The sequence below is a fragment of the Alosa alosa genome, chromosome 9 (genome assembly GCF_017589495.1).
Source record: "Alosa alosa isolate M-15738 ecotype Scorff River chromosome 9, AALO_Geno_1.1, whole genome shotgun sequence".
NCBI lineage: Eukaryota > Metazoa > Chordata > Actinopteri > Clupeiformes > Clupeidae > Alosa > Alosa alosa.
The window spans coordinates 15,001,876-15,022,452 of NC_063197.1; the positions used below are offsets into that span (position 1 = coordinate 15,001,876).

A 20,577-nucleotide genomic window follows, 5' to 3' on the forward strand; every position below is an offset into this window, starting at 1 on the left:
AGAGTTTGGGTCTCTGTATGAAACACGAGCACCAACTTGTCTGAGAGAGGGAGATTAAACAAAGATTAAATTAGGAATATTAGAAGAACATTGTAATTCTATCAGGCTGGGGTTCCGTTGGCCTGTGTTGTGTCTGTGCACTGTGGGAGCTGCAGAGTCACCACTGTCCCATGGACTGCGATTAGAAAGGTCTGATACCAGAGAAGTTGCTATGTCTGTGTCAGTGAAGTGAGCCATTGTCTCCCGGTTCCAAATGCGTCATCGCAGCAGCCCAGTGTTCATTGTAGCACTCAGAATGAAGAGAATGAAGGGCCAGGAACAGGCCATGAAATTGACACAAATGCAGACAGCAACATGTTCTTTCTGTGAGGAGAGAAGTATTGATATACATAGCTTTGACTTTTTGAATGAAGAGTTACAATGTTTTGCTGATTGAGGGCCAGAGACAGTTCATGAAATTGACACAAATGCAGACAGCAACATGTTCTTTCTGTGAGGAGAGAAGTATTGATATACATAGCTTTGACATTTTGAATTTTTAAACAAAATTCCCTTGCATTGAGATTCGTTGCTGTCGTGAAAGGTATGTTATTCTTTTCTTAATTACATGTTTTACTGGCATTACAAAGAAAAACAGCATTGTCACTTCATCTTGGTGTTTTGGAAAAATTGAATGTTTGTCTCCTGTGGTTTCTGTCTGGCAGTTATTTGTTTCTTTTTTCTTCCTTAAACTGTGGAAGAAGGTTGCTAGCCTTGTTCAAAGGATTAACTTGGAAATCTGATTCTAGGAGTAAACATGCTTGAATAGCTTTCTGGACCACACAAACCTTTGGAAATATAACACTTTGTTAAATACTATATGCACAACATCTGAATTGTCCACTCCTTGTGACATACATTGTGGCTGTCGGTCAAACTGAACCCCATTACCAAATTTCCAGGAAATTCGGCTGGTCTCAGGATAACCCACAGTGCCCACATGGTTAAACGTGTTAATTACCCTCCTGGTGAGTTGCCTCAGGGGCAACTGTCACCTCACAGAGCAGTTCCAGACTCTCCAGCGGGGAAGGCTGTGTGCACAGTTCCGGCCGGCGGCGGGCCCCCAGTGCACAGACACAGCAATAACAGCAGACTGGAACTTCCTGGGCCTCTTAGTCATGGCTCACTTGTTTTTTACTCCTCCCCACCCACACACACCCCCGCCCTCCTCCTGAAGCGGAGTCCATCACGAAATGTACATTTGCTGACGGGATGTGTCAGAGCAGGAGTTGAGAAACACTTTACAGCATCCTGGAAATGGACTGCCATGGAGGGCTATAGAGGCTTTGCTACCCACTAAAGCATTTACTTAAGGGGAAGATGGAAACACTTTAAGCATTTGCAGAGAACAAGATACAACATATAATTAAGGTCAGATTAAACAGAATCAAGTCTTTTCAATCACAAGGCCCAGACCCCTTGAAATATTCTTTCTGGGAAAAATCCTTCACAGTTTTACTTTTCCATTGTGGTGGTGAGAGACTGTCATAAATATTGTCCCTATTGCAAAAGACACAATGATTCCATCACTTCCCCGCCAGAGAGTATGGATGACAGAGCACCATGTGGGCACAATTAACAGCTGAATTTCACGCCTTTATTCATCCGATTGCAATGGATTAACAAATATGTTGTGAACAAGCCAGGACTTCCGTCTATGGCCATACATACCTAGTTAGAGGTAACTGTTGTTGTGTTCACAACAAGGTGGAAATAATGTGTAATTGTCATGCATTTTAAAGTTTCTGATGCTAGTCCAGTGTGTGCTGGTCTTTGGAATGGATTGTTCAGAATGGTCACAGAAATTACATGTAAAAACCCTTATAAAATTGAAAGTCCCAGCTTTATAATATAATTTGAGAACCAGTGTAACCAGCTCGTTAGCATTCCATATCTTGAAACCCTGGAAAATCCACCATAGTGGATGGAGTTGGCTATCGGCCATGACCGAGTCAGATCACTATCAACGGCTGGAAGGAATTAGAGGCAGCACATGTGTCAAATGGATTTTGTTAAGGACGAGTGCACTGAAAACAGTACCATTAGTAAAGACCAACAATAATATGGACTCGGATGGTATGGGAGGCTCGTCAGACTGTTATTCTAGAGCTCCTGCATAGGGCTTGATCCAGGTCTTGCTCCATGGGTGCTTTTTGTATTGATGGGCAAGGCTGAGAGGAAATGGTCTCCATATGGCTAGTGAGATCACCTTAAGCTATGGCTCCTGTTGTGAGTCACTATATCGCCTCCTTTGGAATTTGTGGACTTTTACTCAGATTCATTACTCCCCACCCCGATATCGATGAGGCTTTCCACATCTTTGAATGTTCAGAAAATGCCCTACACTTTGGAAGTCATTGGTGGCACACAAGACAACAATAAATTGACGTCAACAAGTGGGAGGTGAATGCTGGCATGTGCAGAACTCCACCACAAAAAATAGGTCGATGGATGTTGTGTTGGTTTGAATGTGGCACATTCAGTCTTATGTAAGCTTCTCCTGAGTTGGGTTACAGGGAACAACTTCCCAGCTGCTTCTACCTATGGACATTGTTCTGTCACAAGGGAGCCAAAAATCAATTTAGCTGAAGTCTTCATGAGTCAGAAATGTGCCTTTCTCTGCCTGGTGGGAGTATTATTTGTATTCTCTGACCCATATTAAATAAATACTTTACTGGAGAAAGGCCAGGTAATGAATTATACTTTTTTGCCTGTGAGAAGGGGACCGAGGAGTGGGCGAGGAACATAGCCTCGTCCGGCCCGCCAATCCTGCAGCGCCGCCAGTCACAGACCACACAGAGGGAGAGGAAAGGGGTCAGGCTTTCCCCAGTGGACTCGTCTGTGAGATCAAATCTGTGTTTGAGTTTCAGCAAAACAGTTTCAGCACACTTCTTGTTTGGAACGATTAAAGGTTGCTTAACTTTTGAGTTCTGATAGATCATCATCTCTCCAACCAAAATGTGCTTGTTTTCACCTTCTTACTCTGTGCAGATTTTTGGTAAACATACCCTGTTAATAAATGTATCCTATAAAATGATTATTCCATTTATTAAATCAAAATGTTGTTTCTAAATATAGGCCAGCATTCTGTCTTGCTGCAAATGTCTGCTTGTAAAGGAACATTTTACAAAATAAAAGAAAATAGGAGCTTTTACTTAGTCTGTCATTCCGTCATACCCTTTATATTCTATGAAAAGACCTGTTAGTAATATGTAAACTTTGTTTTGAACTGTTTTGATAACATCAACATCCGTTTCAGAGTTCTTCACTCATGCTCTCAAGTAATATTTTACAAAGCCTCTCATACCCTCTCTCCAGGAAGCAGAGGCCACTTTCAAGGATGATTGGTCACTTATTAGAACCAGACTGCACATTACACTGCTTATGGTCAAGTTTCACACATGACAACTGTAGATCATAACAGTATGAGGAATATCATTCAACTCATCATATCTTCAGGATGTTTCTTAAGGCTATTGGGTCTAATCTGAGATGTTCGGAGCTTCTCCCTCTCTATTAAATTGGCCTACATATCCTTGGTCATAAATAGTGGATTTAATGTCAAGTCCTTTGGTATGTGAGCACATACTTTTCTTCTGAAACGCCCCGAAGTTGATTCCCCAGAGATCATTAAAACTGGCAAGACTGCAGACTGTTGAACAACATGTAGCCATTAGATCATTTTGAGGTCATACTATTGTGTTCTGATGAAATGGGCATAGCCAGTCATGAGAGACGGAAAGGAAGAGATGTGACACTTTTGATGGGACGGTCTTTTTTGCCCCCCTTAAAACCGAGGAGATTCAAAAACTCACAGTGGAAACTTAAAAACTTCAGAAAAATCGGAGAAAGTGAACAATAGGCTCCTTTACGCACATCCAGCAAGATGGATGGAGAGCAGCCCTTTTTTCCCTTTTTTTTACAGCATTGTTATGGCCTGTTTGAGCAAACATTTAATCCCATTCCCAATGTAATAAAAGGGTGCTTGGATCAGAATATAAACATCTCCCCAAAGTCAAACCAGATGCTTGTGCCGTCAGAGAACTGAGTGCCTCATGGAGGAGGGAAAACAAGGGAGGTATTTCATACAGGAAAGTGACTCAGTACCCCTTCATCCCTCACCTCATCCACCTAAATCAGAAGGGAGCCTCCGAGACGGGGACGAGGGGCAGCACCTCCACCCACTCTGATCCCCTCGTCTCTCATCTCTCCTTCCTGCTCAGAGGGACATCCATGTGCATGGCACGCAGAGTGCGTGTGTGTAGGAGGAGAGAGAGAGAGAGAGAGAGAGAGAGAGAGAGAAAGAGAGACACTGGTGCAGTGCTCTGGAAGAGATAACAATCTTCACATTCGGTCATTTCAGATTCCCTAGGCCTTAGTAATCTCGTGGCTCTATGAAATAACGTTATGTTGTCCATTAACTGGCCAATGTTCTGTCTGGACCTGATGAAATAAATGGAAACAGGTTTTGCTAGCCTACCTTTGCTGAACAATGGAAAGATCCACTTGAATCCAAAAACTTTTTGTTAAAGAGTTAAATGTGTTTGTTTATGTTGCTCGGAATGTAGTGGAAAAGTTGTGAGTACATTTACAAGAGTATAAAAACACATTGAGACCAAAATATTCTTTAACATTTTTAATTTCAAACATCAGTAGAAAAATACAAAAATAACTTGATACATTTATCCATCAAATTTTAACAGTAGATATTTATACAGGATTGTGAAAGTAGCTCTATCAACAAGCAGGGCAGAACATGAAATGCAGTACAATACAGTACCTGTACAGATACATTAGAATACTTACAACTGAACATGGAATGCTTTCAGATGAATCCTTTTAGAAAGTCTTAAGAGTTTTTTTCCATGACCGGATAGCCAATCGCATTTAGAATGTGTGTATGTAACCAATAAAGGAGCAGAAAAATAATGAATGAACTCAGATAACCCATCATTACACAAAAACAAAGGCAATGAAAATGATGATTTACTGAAAACTGTTTTGTGCAGTCTAGTCTATTAGCATCCAGCTGGTAATTTTATTGATTGGTAGGTAATTAAATTTTCCAGACCCCAAACTGTTGCACACATTAAGGCAGAGTAGTAAACTCCATTTTTTGGCTAGACTCACCTCCAAACAAAGGCAGGGGAATGTAAAGACAGATTGACGCTGCTCTGTTTTGGCATTTGTCTACGCTCTACAACTCTGTGATTAAGATTCCAGCACAGCTTGCCAAAATGGCCGCACTGTCATTTAAATACACAATACAAATATGTCATTGAAAACAGTTCTACCGGTATCAGACATGCGCTGCCCACATAACAATAGATGATATTACAATAAATATATTTCAAAATGATCTATGGGTATATGACTTCTAGATGACAGAGGTATTAAATAGGTATTTTATATTTTCTCCAATAAATAGTAGTGGTATTGTATTTACAATATACACATCTTGCAAAACAAATCCTCCAAAGTGAACCAAAAACCTCTCCAAAATAGACATTTCAGAAAAAAAAAAAAGTAATTCAAAAAATCATTTCATGTAATATGTACCGCATGCATTAACATGTCAGTGGCTCCCGTTTTGCAGAAGACTTGCTCTTCCCACGGTCTACTCCACATCCACATGTATTGTCATAAGACTGAAGCTGCTGGAGACTAACAGGGGGGGCCGTTAGTTCTCGACTAGGAACTCGCAAGCAGGCAATCCAATCCAAACCAAGTGCTGGGAGTTTTATCACTTCACGCCCGAAATGTCTTCAGAAGTTAGTCGAGGGAATTCTCCTCACTCCCCTCTACACCTGCACACAAAACCAGACGTAAGCCATCGGTTAAAACCAAAAATACACTCTGTGTCAGACTTCAGCCAGTTGTGTGCTGTAACATTTAGGCCACATCTGGTTATTTTAGGCTATTCCGCCTTCCAAGAATTGCCAGTATTCCCAGGTGGAATGCTGGGCCTTACTTGCGCAATGGCCGTAGTGGCGGACTCCTATGGACCGCCCTCTGAAGCAGGTGGCCCTGCGGAGGTGGCAGGCGCTGGAGTAAGTGATGTTGTCGTTGCCACATATGGGGGACTCAGTTGCCATGGGCAGGGGGCAGGGGGCTGTGCGGCACATGACACAGTGGGCACTGTTGGTCTGGTCAGTCACACAGGTGTGCGTGCCAGGGCATACCACGTTGGAGCAAGACTCTGAGGGGAAACCAGCAACACGATCAAAAACCGAAAACTAGGCATTGTACAAGAGTACAGAGAAGAAAACTGCTCTTACTTTTGCATTCCCCCTGGTACATGATCTCCAGATCTGGCTGCCCTTTGCACCTGGCCATGAGGAGGTCGCACTCGTCTCGGTAAGAGTTGCCATCGCTGCCGCAGACGGCGTGCTTGCCGGAGATACTGCCACAGTCGGGGGAACACACACACTGGGGCCGCCCCAACTTCATCTTACACACCTTCCCAGGGCCACACTTGACACCATCGCAGTTCTCTGTAAACACACACCAGCAACTCAATCAGAGAAACTGAACAAAGATGAAGTTCAAGTTCCTGAATTGAACCTGGATCCCACAAGTTCACTTGACACTGGAGGCTTTTTGACCTGATGGGTAAGGATCAAGCTGTGGCTTAGACTCTGTGGAGGAACCATGTTGGCTTTGAGGATCAGGATAGGATCATCCCCTAGACAGACGCTATCTAGGGTATCTATATAATGAACATTCTGTTTCCTTTAGATGTTGTACTAAAGTATCGTTTTATGAGTCTCCACTGGGATACCCTGCTGTCCTCTGATGCAGACTCCAAAGGCCTGATGGAGAAACCTCCCATCATCCTCCACTCTGTTTTTGTGAGGGAGAGGAGAAGTGGGGGGAGGAGGGATCTTTTGACAGACAGTCAGGATTTATGTAGCCTTCAGAAAAAAATAATGTAAGAAAGCGGATGGGTCAGGTAAGGAACATTAGTCAAGCTTTGAGGAATGCTTTGAAGCACTTGACATCGGTAGCACACATGTAAGGCCATTCTGTGAGGTCCACACTCCTTTTTTATGACAATCGAAGTCAAGCAGCACTGACACACACACACACACACACACACACACACACACACACACAAGCGCACCCATCCACACACATACTGTACACACACACAGAAGACAAACAAACACAGAAAAAACTCCAGAACAGTCTCTTTCATTCTGTCTTTCAAAAATTTCACCGATGTTGATTGTGTGTGCTGTTATGAAAAACATCTGAGCATGTGGCAGACATTTCTCCTGTGGTAAGATGGAATTCAGATCCCCCCCAATCTTTTTTGAGCATTGTCCAGCATTGTGCAAGCTGCTATGCTAACAGGACTTCAAGAGAAGGAGAAATGGAGACTTTTGGCTACTGCATCTAATATACTGGATTAGACCAGCATGGTGTAGCAGCCAGTAGCCAGCTGCCGGCAAGCAATACATCTAGCAGTACATCTAGGCCTTTCATAAGAATGTGAAGGACATATGGTGCCATCAATATGCTTTCTCTGAGTAGACTGTTATGTAACCATGCGATTAGCTCACAGTGCTGAAGATTAGCAGTGTGGTAAATGTAGCATTTACAAAAACTTTACTCATACACTCAATGTAGCCAGGAACTGTTAATCACTTGTGTTGCAACTGTTGAGTAAGACAGACCTAATCGTTATCTTAAACACCATTTTCCAGCAAAGCCTGTAATATCTTCAGCATTTGCTCTTTCAACACCTCTTTTGATTTATTATACTTCCTCCTCGCCATGTGTATGCTTTGGTGTCATGCTAACAGGTTGTGGGAGGGTGTCCAAATGTTTCCACAATCTTCTTTTGGGAGATTTGGGTGGGGTGGGGGGAACTGAATATATCCTTGAGTGAACCTGAATACCTGGCTAAGACTTCTGAGAGTGGAACCTACTCAAAACAGCTGGAGAGAGTTAGATGGAACATCTGGCTTAGATCCATACCACAAATATGAAACACTATAAGGCATATTTAAGAGGCCACAGCACATAATTGCATTTGTTATTGGTGCCAGTCACTTTTCCCATGCATTGTGTGAATGACACTGAATGTAGAATTATGTGCATCACAATATTGTGAGAAAGTGAAGAGTGTTTGGTCTAGAACTCATGTGTAACCAACATAAATATTTAACAGCACACTAACTGCATTTTCATAAATAAATATACAGCAGCTTCAAAAGCCACATAAGTATTTCCAAATGCTACTACAATCAGCGATTACAAACCTGATACTGTATACACTACAACATATCAACCCCAATTTACCAGATGTACACAAAATTAACTTATCCTCAAATAATACACCATCTACTAGTATTAAGGTATTATATTTATATATATAACAATTCTACTAGGTTCTTCACGAAGACCAAACTATCATCATTTAAGTGGCACCATATCAAGTATTGAGGAAATGTATGCGTGGGGTCACCTTTGCAAGGCTTACAGGACACGATTCCCAGAAATCCAAGCAGGCTGACCTCGTTGATGGGCAGAGTGGTGTTGGACCAGGCGGTGTCTAGACGGCCACCGGCACAGCACTCCTCACGGGTCACCCCCCTCTTGAGCACCATGTCACAACGCGGCTCCTGGCTCTGCTGCAGCCAGCACATCCCGGCTGGAAGACACCACACACAGAAACCCTTTAAATCCTCTGGTTCTCCCATCAGACACCACACAGAGAAACCCTTTAAATCCCCTGGTTCTTCCACCAGACACCACACAGATAAACCCTTTAAATCCCCTGGTTCTCACACCAAACTACATGTTTACAAAGACTTGAGCTTATTTTTCGAATGTCAGTGACAAGAAATAGGTAAGAATGGCACATCTGATCAATTATGTAGGCTACACCTAATAAGATTGGGCCTGTGTTAGATTATGGTAATGTGTATCCAAGTGTATCACTGTGTATATGAAATGGTTGGTTGGCCTTCACTTTAAGTACAAAGAGAAATGCACTCATTGATCTTTGTGTAATGTGTACAAGGCAATTATAGGTCTGCCTCCATCTTATGTCTTCACTCTTAAAAACTAGTAAGGCATAGGTACAATTAACACTCTAGCAGGTATATTCTGTTTGACGTTCCCTCAGTAGGATCAGAGTTTTGCAAAGCAGCCTTTAGTTGTAGTACAGCTGCTTGGGATGAGCTGCAGAAACACTTAAAATGGGAGCTCTTCATCCCATAAATCAATTTTAAGGAATTTCTAAATCAATTTTATCAATCTGTCTGTTTTTAAATTTGATATTGTTTCAGTTTTATGTCTGTATATCATTATTGTCATTGCTGTCTTTTTCCTTTGGTCATGTTACTTTTTGTGTGCTGAGTTCTTCTCCAGGGCCCACTTGAAAAAGAGATACAAATATAAACGTATTCTATCCCCTGGAAGCCTAGAAACCTAGACGCACCCCAGCGGCAACAAATTACATTTGCTGCCAGGGCTAGTCTAGCAACTCTCCGTTGGCTTGTGAGCTTGAAAAATTAAACTTCTATCAGGCCAATCAAATCGTGTATAGAGTTGTTAGGCGGGCTTAACATAATGATTGATGGCAGAGTTGCAACGTTTTGGCTTGAATTCCCTGCTACTTGAAAACAAATAAGATAATGTTGCTGTTGGCGAACAGTGTGACACGAGTTAAGCTTTTATTAAGTTGGCAAAAGTTTGAACTAGCCAACTAGCTCCGCTGGTGGGAAACCATGTGACTCATAGCGCTGTCCTATTGCGTGCAGAAGAAATTACATTTTAATGTGGGTCTGGCTCGTCAGGCTAATCTCCTGGTTAAATAAAGGTTATATATATATATATATATATATATATATATATATATATATATATAAAATATATATAAAAACACATTATTTGTTTTCTTCTGTAAATTGAGTCAGATCTGTCAGCAAGAAATACTTTGGGATGACTGGCTCGTCAGGCTAATCCCCTGGTTAAATAAAAGGTAAAACATTTAAAGGTAATATATATATATATATATATATATATATATATATATATATATATATATATATATATATATATATACACATTATTTGTTTTCTTCTGTAAATTGAGTCAGATCTGTCAGCAAGAAATACTTTGGGGGAAAGTAAAGTATTTTGTCCAATGCCTACACTGGGAAAATAATTACAGTCGTTACGTTTATAAATCCCATGTGCACCTGCGCACAATAAAGCTTTTAGAGATCTGCAGAGACCTTGAGTCTTTAGGAAAGTGAATCTGAGTTCCAGTGCCTAAATCCTAAGTTCAGAGAGTTCACTTCTCACACTGATTGTGTGAATAGACATATTACAAGCCAGGAAACAAGCAAGGAAATACATCAAGCATGACGACAAAAGTCGACATAATATTCATAGCACTGCAGGCAGATTGATCTTTTAGCCTGCTCGTGAGCATCTGAAATGTAGCAACTCACAAGAGTCAAAAGTGATTGACCTAAATGTATCTTACCATCGGCAGGATATTTTCCAAATATCAGGCTCAACGCAAAAAGTAATGTGCAATGCAGACCGACGAAAGCGTTCATGTTGATCTCAAAAAAGTTTATGATAAGTTTTAAAAACGTCAGAAGTCGTGTCGTCCGTTCCTCAAAAGAATGGAGCCGTCTCCTCCAAAAGGACTCTGCTGCCTTCTCTGACGTGAATGAGTGTGTTGTGGATGATGTCGTTCCGCCTCTATATAAATATTTTGCCTTGCCTGGGTTATGCCTCTGGGATGGGCAATGCTCTTCAGCCAGTTATTTTGCTGCGACGGGAAGTTTTGACTTTTGAGGTCCAGCCAAATATGGGAAAAGCCCCAGAGCGTCGTAACATTAAGTCTAGGCTCTACACTTTGTAGTCAGTATCATGGGTTTACGGAGCATGTAACTTCACCATTAAAATGAAAATTTGGACTTTGAGTGATATCTGGACATCAATCCCCCTGCTGATATGGTGAGAAACAATTTTAAAACACGTGCTTCTACTGTTCACACATGTTGAATAGTCTTAATTATGTTACAGATTTGTCTCTTAGAGTTTCAAAAGCCATCACAGAAGCAACCACTGGACACAATATAGGCTAGCCAACAGCTGCTGTGTTAGAACTTAAAAAGTACATGAGATTGCTTCTCCTGATGTCCAGAGATTCATACAGCTGCAGTTACATTTCTTATTCATACAATGTTGTCCATCTTATTTCTCTCACTTTCTACAGAGGCCCACATGAAGTTGGACCTCGCTGAAGAGGCCCACATGAAGTTGGACCTCACTAACATGAGTCTTGGAGTGATTTCATTTCCAGTATTCTTCCGAAGGTTCCAGTGACGTCAACTGATTTCAAAATCCATAAACTTTTACAATGATTAATCCATTTAATGAAACATGCTACATGGGCCTAGTAAGTCATGTTCTGAATCTGTCTGGATTAATAGGAACCATATGGCAGCATTAGCCAAGCAAACACAATATCCTGCTTTTAACCTTGCTGTTAAACCAGCTTATGATCTTAATTACCATGCAAGAAGTAGGATTTCTTTTCTTTTTATGTTGTGATGATAATTTACTGGGGATTTTTTGCCATGTTACAGTAATACACCATAATTGAGATAATACCCAGTGATGGCATTTCACAGTGTGGTCTCAACTGTAATTGAATTTTGATGCACCAAGACCACCAAGGACGACAAGGACAAATCTGGCAGTGCACATCAGCCTCTGTCTGTCTGGCATGGTGGTGCTGTGGATGATTGTCATTCAGACACGGTTTAGCCATTACAAAGTCCACCGTCCCTCTGAGTACGCACAAGGGTGAGACATCATTGTGTCAACGCTCCCTTCCGCTCATCGTCTAATACACACACACACGCGCACACACACACACCACACACACACACACACACACACACACCCAGATGCCTTCCCTGTTGGTCATTTGCTGGCACCTGCTGCAGACGAGGCGTCCCAACGACACGGCACATGGGCTATGCATGGGCAATTCACTTGGTGCCGGGATGGGCCCGTGTTGACATCTTTTGGCCAACTATCCGGCCCTCTATCCCTCCCTCCTACTCAGGACTGGTATGATGGATCAGGCGAGCTACTATCACCCCTTTCCAGCCCCCGCTCCTCCCGTCTTCCCATCTGTGGCCTTGGCTTAGAGTTGCTTTGATGGCGAAGGAATGAGCGGAGCACATGCTCTCCTGAATGCTCTGCGTACACTCCTGAGTAGACATGCCCTGTTTGTGCTCTTGCTAAGGGGGTCCCCTGGTCAGAAATGGAATGCTGTGACCCTGGGCATGTTGCTCTACCAACTGGGTGGGTGGCCAACACCGGCGAGCCGAACGGTGGAATCCCGTCTCATCTCATCTTGGGTCACATATTTGGGATCCCCGAGCTGCATAACTTGACTGTGGAATTGGAAGCTCACTGGAGCCGCCCCTGGGCATATTGTTTCTTTGCGTCCCTCAGCATTTGTTCAGCAGACCATGCGGTTTGTTAGCAGTCAAGCTGGGAATATGTTATGAAACCACAGATGAGAAAGTAGAGCTGTGGCCACCCAAACTGGTGGGATGGGAACATGACAGCACTGCAAAATGTGCCTCATGGAAACTTATGAATGACATATGTTATCATATGAGTTGAGTTTGGTACTGAGCTCTGCAGATGTATTTTCTAACAATGCTGCCATCAACTGGGGGGGGGGACAAACTGCATCCAAACTGTCTATCTGTTTTGTATTTATGACACATGAATCAATTCAAATTGTGTTCAATTAGTTGTGGGAGGCATACTATGAGTTGAAATGTTTTATCTGTTTAATAATTTGATCTGTGACACAAGTCAAGCACTATAGCTGCATGCTGGTGATGCTTTGAAATACAGTGATGCAACTGTAACAGCCTTGAAAGTGCAATATGTAGTTGTTGGTGTCAAAGCACTTAAAAAAGCTCATGATTCAGATACACAGTTCTTTCAGTAGTCACATGTCATCTGATTCTCAGTTTTTGACATTTTATTGGTTTCAAATTGCATGACCCAGTAGAGCACATGAAAGAGCTGTGGTATAGTGCAATACACCTCCTGCCCAGTTAGTGGCACTGTGCCACCTATGTTATTCAATAGAATACGTATACGAAGGAGAGAGAAGCATGCGTGAAGACGTTGAGTAAAGAAAGTTATAGATCATCTCTGCCTGTGACTGCTTTGATTCTACTACACACACAACAAGAACCAAGAACACAGTTTGTTTTTAGATTTGTCGAACACACTGTGCCTTTTTCAACTTACCATATCCCAGCAGCCTACCTACACAGCCTTGCACATTTACAGCCTGTTGAAAAGTTTGATTCATTCACTGAGCAATAAGTCAGTTCAGATGAAAACAGTAAGTGATGCAACAGATGTTCTTTCTGTGTGTCAAACAGTGATTTGTCATTCAAGATCTGAATGATTACTGCATCTGCTGAAGTTATTATTTCTCAGGAACAATTAAGCATTTCAAAATGGCAAAACACAGACAGGAAATGTGATGATTTCATTGTTATGTTCAGAATGTCTTTCTTTCTCAGAATGTTTACTTTGTATATTTCACGTAGGTGCTGCCGACTCTTTTCACAGTGACAGTGAGTGTTTTATTTGTGTGAACAGTTGGCTGCTTATGAAATCCCTATGATGGTAAATGCCATGAACTTTAATCATCACCTCAATCAAATCCTTGAAATCATTCAAGATGAGTCATTCATAATGGAATTATGTGTCCTAGCTATATTGACACAAATATTTACCTTCCTGTTTAGACAGTGTAGCTAGTTTTAAGCTCTTTCCCAGTCATGACGAGGATGCAGCCTGAGCCTGCCATACTACTTTCCCTGCAATGACTGTGGACTGAAAGCATGCCACTGGACTGAGGGGTTTTGCACATGCATCAGTTGAATTTTTTCCATCTCTGTGAATCCAACTGGTAATGCGACAGAGTTAGCATTTTAAATGGCACTGAACGAGAGAGGTGATTTGAGACTTCTGACTCTGGAAAATAAACTGCACCTGAGCTGCACATTTTATGTGATTATATAATATTGATGTGAAGAGTTCAGATGCAAAACCCTCTAAATCCATCTGACCACATTTCTTTTAAATGAGCATTTAAAATCCGGTTCCTATAGGTTTTTGCATAGAAATTGATATTTCAGACCAGGAGGAGAGTGTTATTTAGTGGGTTTGGAAGTTAAATTATTTGATTAACGTATACTATGTGAGGAGAGCATTCACTCACCATCTTTATCTAATTTTTGACGTAGGTGGCATTTAGAGGCTTTTGCATCTGAACCCTTCATGTCATCTTCTGTGTAAACTTCTGATTTAGTGATGAGTTCATATGTCAGATGTGATTGATACTAGCACATGAGCTTAACAGCTAAACTGATATATTAGAGTAATATAACCATTTGTGTTCTTACACACAGAGAGAACCACGGTGAATATAATTGTGGGATCCCAAGCACGATGGCAGAGTGATGCATGTTCACCTCTAGATGGTGCTCTGATGATATAAAATTTATTATGCTGCTCTTGAGTCTTTACTGACCAATGTTACTTGATAATGTTGAGGGTTAAATAACATTAGTACAAAACTGTTGCATTAAAGGAAATAGAGATAGATAGATAGATAGATAGATAGATAGATAGATAGAGAGAGAGTATGTGTGTGTGCGTGTGTCTCTCTGTGTGTGTGTGTGTGTGTGCATTTGTGTATGTGTGTATGTGTGCATGCCTGTGTTCAGCTTGTGATGAAAGATTTCTATGGTGCTTGATAACTGCTTAAGCACGACCTCCAATGAAGGATTCTACTGCACAAAACCGAACAAGCATCTCCACTGGTATTGTCTGAAGTAGTGAGGCACTTGTTACCCAAATATAGGCCTGAGAAGGAGGTCTCTTTCAATGAATGTCCCTAATGTACCTGGAAACCATGAAGGCTGTTTTTTTGCACAGTAATCATTTTGGATTTGCTCTCACAAACAATGTGTTCCATCAAAGCATTGTTGTTATGCAAATAGCGTAATTTGGCAAATGGAAAGGCTGTGTGGCCTTTTCACATGCCCTTTTAATTGATGCATAGCAAATTTTTGGCTTTGATGAAAATAATGCTAATTTTTTTGATTTAGATTAGATTTTGATTCTTTTCAGCCGATATCATGCAAGTAGCCTATCTGACATTTTTGACCAGCATAGTGTGAATGTTGTTGTGGCCATTCAGAATATGTCTTCAAGCATCATTGTAAGTAGGACATCACATATTCAGAGGGGAAAGCCCTTTGGGGATATTTTTGTGATGTTGTTCATTGGCATCTTGCCTAATTCTACTTGGAGCAGAGGGACAGTATATTTTCTCTCAAAATATAAACAGGGTGAATGTTGACTCACGGTTGATTTTGGGGTTATAGCTGTGTTACTGCAGGACATTGTTCTTTCTAGCCAGTAAACCATTCCAGACACTGTCTCTCTATCCCAACTTTTAATTCTCTTTTTTTTTCGGCCATGAAAACTCTCGACTAGAGAAATGATGCTGTGGCAAATACTGGCGGCAGTTGCCATGACAACAAATGACTAAAGCGTATCCTTGTGCTCAAACTCCAAACTCCCTGTTGACGGAAGATGAGGGGCAGGTGGGTGTACTATTGAGGCGAGGGGGGGGGGGGCACAGAGAGAATATTATGAAATAGTTATGCTGTACATAGCAAGTAGCCTATCTGTTTCGAGGGTTTTCCTCACTCTGTCTAAACTGAAGCTAGTTAAAGAATTAAGTATTTTAATGCTCATAATATGTTACAATGTGGAGACATGATTATTCACCAACATGTTATGATTTTGGGAGGCCTAGTCAGTGAAAAGTCTCCCAATAGGCTACTCCTGAGCATTCGTTTTGATTTTTCACTTTGCATAAAGTACTTTTAAAGAATTGTAGAGGCTTTGATGCATGCTTCAGAATTTTATTATATCATTTAATTTCTAGAACATCTTTTTTTCAGGTTCTTTTTTTCAATTAGAAAAACTGCTAATTTAAAGAGAATGAACACCCATTTAGGATGATGCATGCCTTGATAGTAGCTTCTGCTGACTGCTGTAAAATAAGCAAAGACAGATAGCTGAAATGAACAGATGATGCAGTAGTCTGTTTTCGAGGAATGCAAACGGCAAGTTAAAAACCTGAATCCAACTGAATCTGAATATAATGAACTGTTTCGCACAACTTTAACAATACAGACTCAGTCAGGCCAGAAGAAATCTAAGTCATATACTGACATTACAAGGAAACACAGCTGTAGGCTACGTCGTAGTTCAATAACAACAGAAGCGGGGGGACACCCTAAAGAAGGAGAGGCTCACATAAATATTTAACCAAGCAAAAGGGCAGATGGCTCCATAAATTTAATTATGCAGCTCTGTGCAAATATTAACATTCGGCGGGGCATGCTGGAGGGAATGCAGTTTTAATGATGCCTCTCATGAGGTGTCCTGTTCTTCAGTTGACATGACTGATACTGCTGGTCGTTTACATGTTCACTGGTATGACTGGCATGATTGATACTGCTCGTCATCTACCTGTTCATCGTTATGACTGGCATGATTGCTACTTGTTGGTTGTTTACATGTTCAGTGGCACCACTGGCATGTTACTGCTGGTCATTTACTAGCATGAAAATACTATATGCTGGTTATTTATTTGTTCACTAGTATCACCAATATATGCTGGTCATGTATCTATTCACTGGTATGCTTAACATGAATGTGTGCTGGTCATTTACTTGTACCATGATATAATTAGCGTGATGATATTGACATGTCTGGTAGTTAATTTGTGATCATTTACTTTTCATTGCCAGCAAGCAACGCTTGAGCTGCATATGCTTACAGTTTCACAGATTGTGTAATGTGCTATGGGAGTGATACTGAAATGGTGTGATTGCTTTCTATGCAACAGGTTTGAATAAAAAATGTAAAGTGCTGAAGTATTTATAAAAAAAATTGTCCATTTTGGGATTTAGAAAACAAACTTCCACCAATTTTGTGATTATTTAAATCATATATAACTCCTTATCTGGGGCTAGATAGATTATGTTCATGTGGAATGACGGTGGGTATCTGATGCAAAGCCTCAAAACTTCAGATCATAGAGATTATTTGAAACATTGTATTGATAATTCTGCATAGTCGAGGCATCGCCAGACGGCAGCTTACCCCTTTTCTGCCACTGCAGCAATGATTTGGCAAATCATCAGACAAATCAAATGAAGTTATTTGTTGAACGAGATCCTTATGCTCACTCATTACAAGTAAAAGCCTAGAGCTGTTTTTCTTCATGACATTTTATGTCACTTTAGTTTTATATTACCAAGCAATAAAGGCTGATTTTTTGTCTTATAATTTGATTCCCTATGGAGATGGATCAGGAGAAAGAATGTGCTTTGTGACTCGCCAGACAAAAGACTGTGCTTGAGGGGGGTGATAACAGTGAAGGTGATGGTGTGGTGCTGGATATGGAGGTATAGAGAGGAAGCAGCCGTTTTGTTGAGGTGCTCATTAAAGTGTTCTCCCGGATAGCCACCGAATCCGGCACAACTCTGGCCCAGTGCTGGCCCTGATCAAGCACCCGATCAGGCAGCATGTGGGCTGTCTTGTGATGTGCCTTCTTCTACTTCCCATGAGGGAAGAAGAGGGGGAGGGGGAGAGGAGAGAGAGAGAGAGAGAGGGGGGGGGAAGGAGGGAAAGAGTGAGAAAGAGAAGGAGGGAGGGCTTCCTAATGAGGTGCGAGCTGATGTGAAATCCTCGCCTGCCATTAAGATGTCACACCCACACAATGGCAGAGACTCTGGAGTGCCCCCGCTCTGGTGCTCTCTGCTCAGTCTGCCCACAGTGCCAGGCCTGTGGGTCACACATCTTCCTGTTAAATGTCTGCTGTGTTCGACCTTTTGAGAAAGCGTGTCTTCATTGCTGCTGCCTATCTGCTTGTTTAGCTTAAGGATATGTTTGCTATAGTAACTTCAAGACTCCTCCTACTCTTATAACTTCACCTGTGGTATTTGTTATCTTTATGCTCTCATGATGACTTAGGGTATGGATAATAAAGCACTTTGAGGTACATTCTTACATCTGTTTGGTGTTCTGGCAATTGAAATTCAGCTTATTTAGAATTGAATTACATTACAATGGAAGGCTTCTAATCTGTTGACATTGTAGAGTCATCTTATAGGCAGAGCCGGACAGTAACAGAGTAAATTTACTTGAGTACAGTACTTGAGTACAATTTTGAGGGATCTGTACTTTACTCGAGTATCATTTTTGGGGAGTACTCATGACTTTACTCAAGTACATTTGAGAGGCAAATATTGTACTCTTTACTCCACTACATTTCTATGCATAACTGTGAGTACCCGTTACTTCTTCTAAAAAAAAAAGGAAAAAAGAAAAATCTCGGAAAGCCTCAATTTGTTGTCTCCCTCTCAAACATGATTGGATTGTGCAGGCGCCACTGATTGGGACAGCCTATCAACAATCACCTTCAGCTTTCCGCCAAAGTCAACTCCATGGTCAGATTTAGATAAGAGACGAAACCATGGACAAAACGATGGATAAGGACGCAGCAGGTTTCTGGATGCAGGGAATGTGCCAACCTGTGGGCCACCTCGCCAGACTATTTCAATTGCTGAACAAGTTAATGATTGTTTTCGCTTCAGGTGTTTCAATTACAAAATAGTATTTTGTATTTGAAATACGTATTTTAAATACATGTATTAGAAAATACTGCCCATCCCTGGCAATATGGTAAAAAGATGAAAATGACTTGATTTTACTTTCAATTCCTTTTCCAAGGTATTAACATCAACATTTTTCACAACTCCAGGACGTTTCTGTACTCCATACATATATGCACTGTTGCAGTAGTAATGCAATATGTAGAAAATGTAGGCTACTCTTGATACTCAAGTACTTTTAAAAACAAGTACTTCAGTACTTTTAGGCCTACTTAAAGGAACCATATGTAAGAATTACTGTAGAGCGGTGTATCCCCTCCCCCTCCACTTTTACTCAAGTTATGAAGCTGTGTACTCTGTCCGCCTCTGCTTATAGGGACCTCTAAAATGTAGGCTACCTCCTGTGTTGTGAAGCTCATTCAATGTGACCATACTTTTTAGTTGGCATGAGTAATGATTTGATTATTGTTTTGTTTCAAGCTGTACAACATCACCATGAAGTTTGCACTTCAGTGCTCTTGGTTTTCAAAATCAGCATCCATCACAGTGCATCAATAATACCCTTAGAACGCTGATGAGCCAATGACAGTCCAGCCTCAATGGGACTCGGACATCAGCGCGGACAACTCCATAGGAAACAACAGGGAGCAGGCATAAAATGACAAATTAATGGTTATTTATGGAGTTTATTAACTCAAAAAACCCCGACGGATAACCATGGTAAAACATTTTGCATGGGGGACGTGTAGGCCTAATTCTGATAGCTGGTACCCCGAGAGGTTAGAAAACGGGGTATATTTTCATTAGCAGTACGGACGTCTCTCGCGTTTGCAACAGCTTGACGTAATGTAGGCTACTAAGCCAACAACGTGGACACAGGTTCCCTGTTAAATCCCAAGATGAAAATGCTCATTAACCAACTAGGTGTTTTCTGTCGGCTACGTGTCCTAGGCCTAGCCTATAAATGAACAGAAAATCAAACCGTTTTCAGTAGCCTAGCTACCACTGTTGCAGATATCACATAGGTAGGCTACCCCTTACATGTTTACAGTGTTGCATATTCCAACATAAGGAAGCAGTTAAGAAACTTCTAACTCCCTGTCTTAAACCATTAGCAGCTTTAAATAAGTTTTTAAAAAAACCGGCTTCTTCAACAGGGTGCGCTATCATCATCGTGTAAAGCCCACCTCAAGGAAAATTGGAAATGGGCTAGAATGGGTTCTTGGCCAGACGGACTTTCAGAGCGAATCTCGAATTTGCCGGATAGTAGAGGTCCTGGGTAAGATTTGTATGCACTTCATTTAGCGGTGAATATCTCAACTGTTATAGACTAATATGACCCTATTGAAAAACGTGGGATGTGTGCCAAAATCTCTACCCGGGACGGAAGTCCTGAAAATGATCACAACAGATGACACTATTATCACACTACAGGTGAATGGGACTTTTTTCCCCCTTTATAGATATCCCCATACATTTCTACCAGATTAATCTTCATATTAAGAGAAATACTTTTTGTATTACACTTTGCCTAAAAATTAAAATAACATATGCAAATGAGGCAATATCTCATTAAATATGCGTACATAAACCCGTTGAAGCTACAGATTTTCTGAGGTGATCACAATGTTCACAGTGACCATAATTATAAGGTCTTAGAAGAGTGTAAGCATTCTGATTTGATTTAAAGAAAATGGCTAAAAAACAGTCAACCTATACAACTAGTGACATACATGAATTGCCAGTTATTTATT

General features: G+C 41.2%; 1 protein-coding gene and 1 long non-coding RNA gene across 2 annotated transcripts; one reads left to right on the forward strand and one right to left on the reverse strand.

Moving 5' to 3' along the window:
* Positions 1-4,660: 4,660 nt before the first annotated feature.
* Positions 4,661-10,741, reverse strand: fstl3 (follistatin-like 3 (secreted glycoprotein)). The gene is made up of 5 exons (XM_048253588.1): positions 10,543-10,741; positions 8,513-8,698; positions 6,318-6,533; positions 6,011-6,238; positions 4,661-5,846 (listed from the first exon to the last, which is right to left on the reverse strand). The coding sequence occupies exons 1-5, from the start codon at positions 10,616-10,618 to the stop codon at positions 5,812-5,814; spliced, it is 741 nt and encodes a 246-aa protein (XP_048109545.1). The 5' UTR covers positions 10,619-10,741; the 3' UTR covers positions 4,661-5,811.
* Positions 10,742-10,854: 113 nt separating this feature from the next.
* Positions 10,855-13,256, forward strand: LOC125301210. Its single transcript, XR_007194690.1, has 2 exons — positions 10,855-11,024; positions 11,287-13,256. It is a non-coding gene; the product is annotated as an uncharacterized LOC125301210 (long non-coding RNA).
* Positions 13,257-20,577: the final 7,321 nt, after the last annotated feature.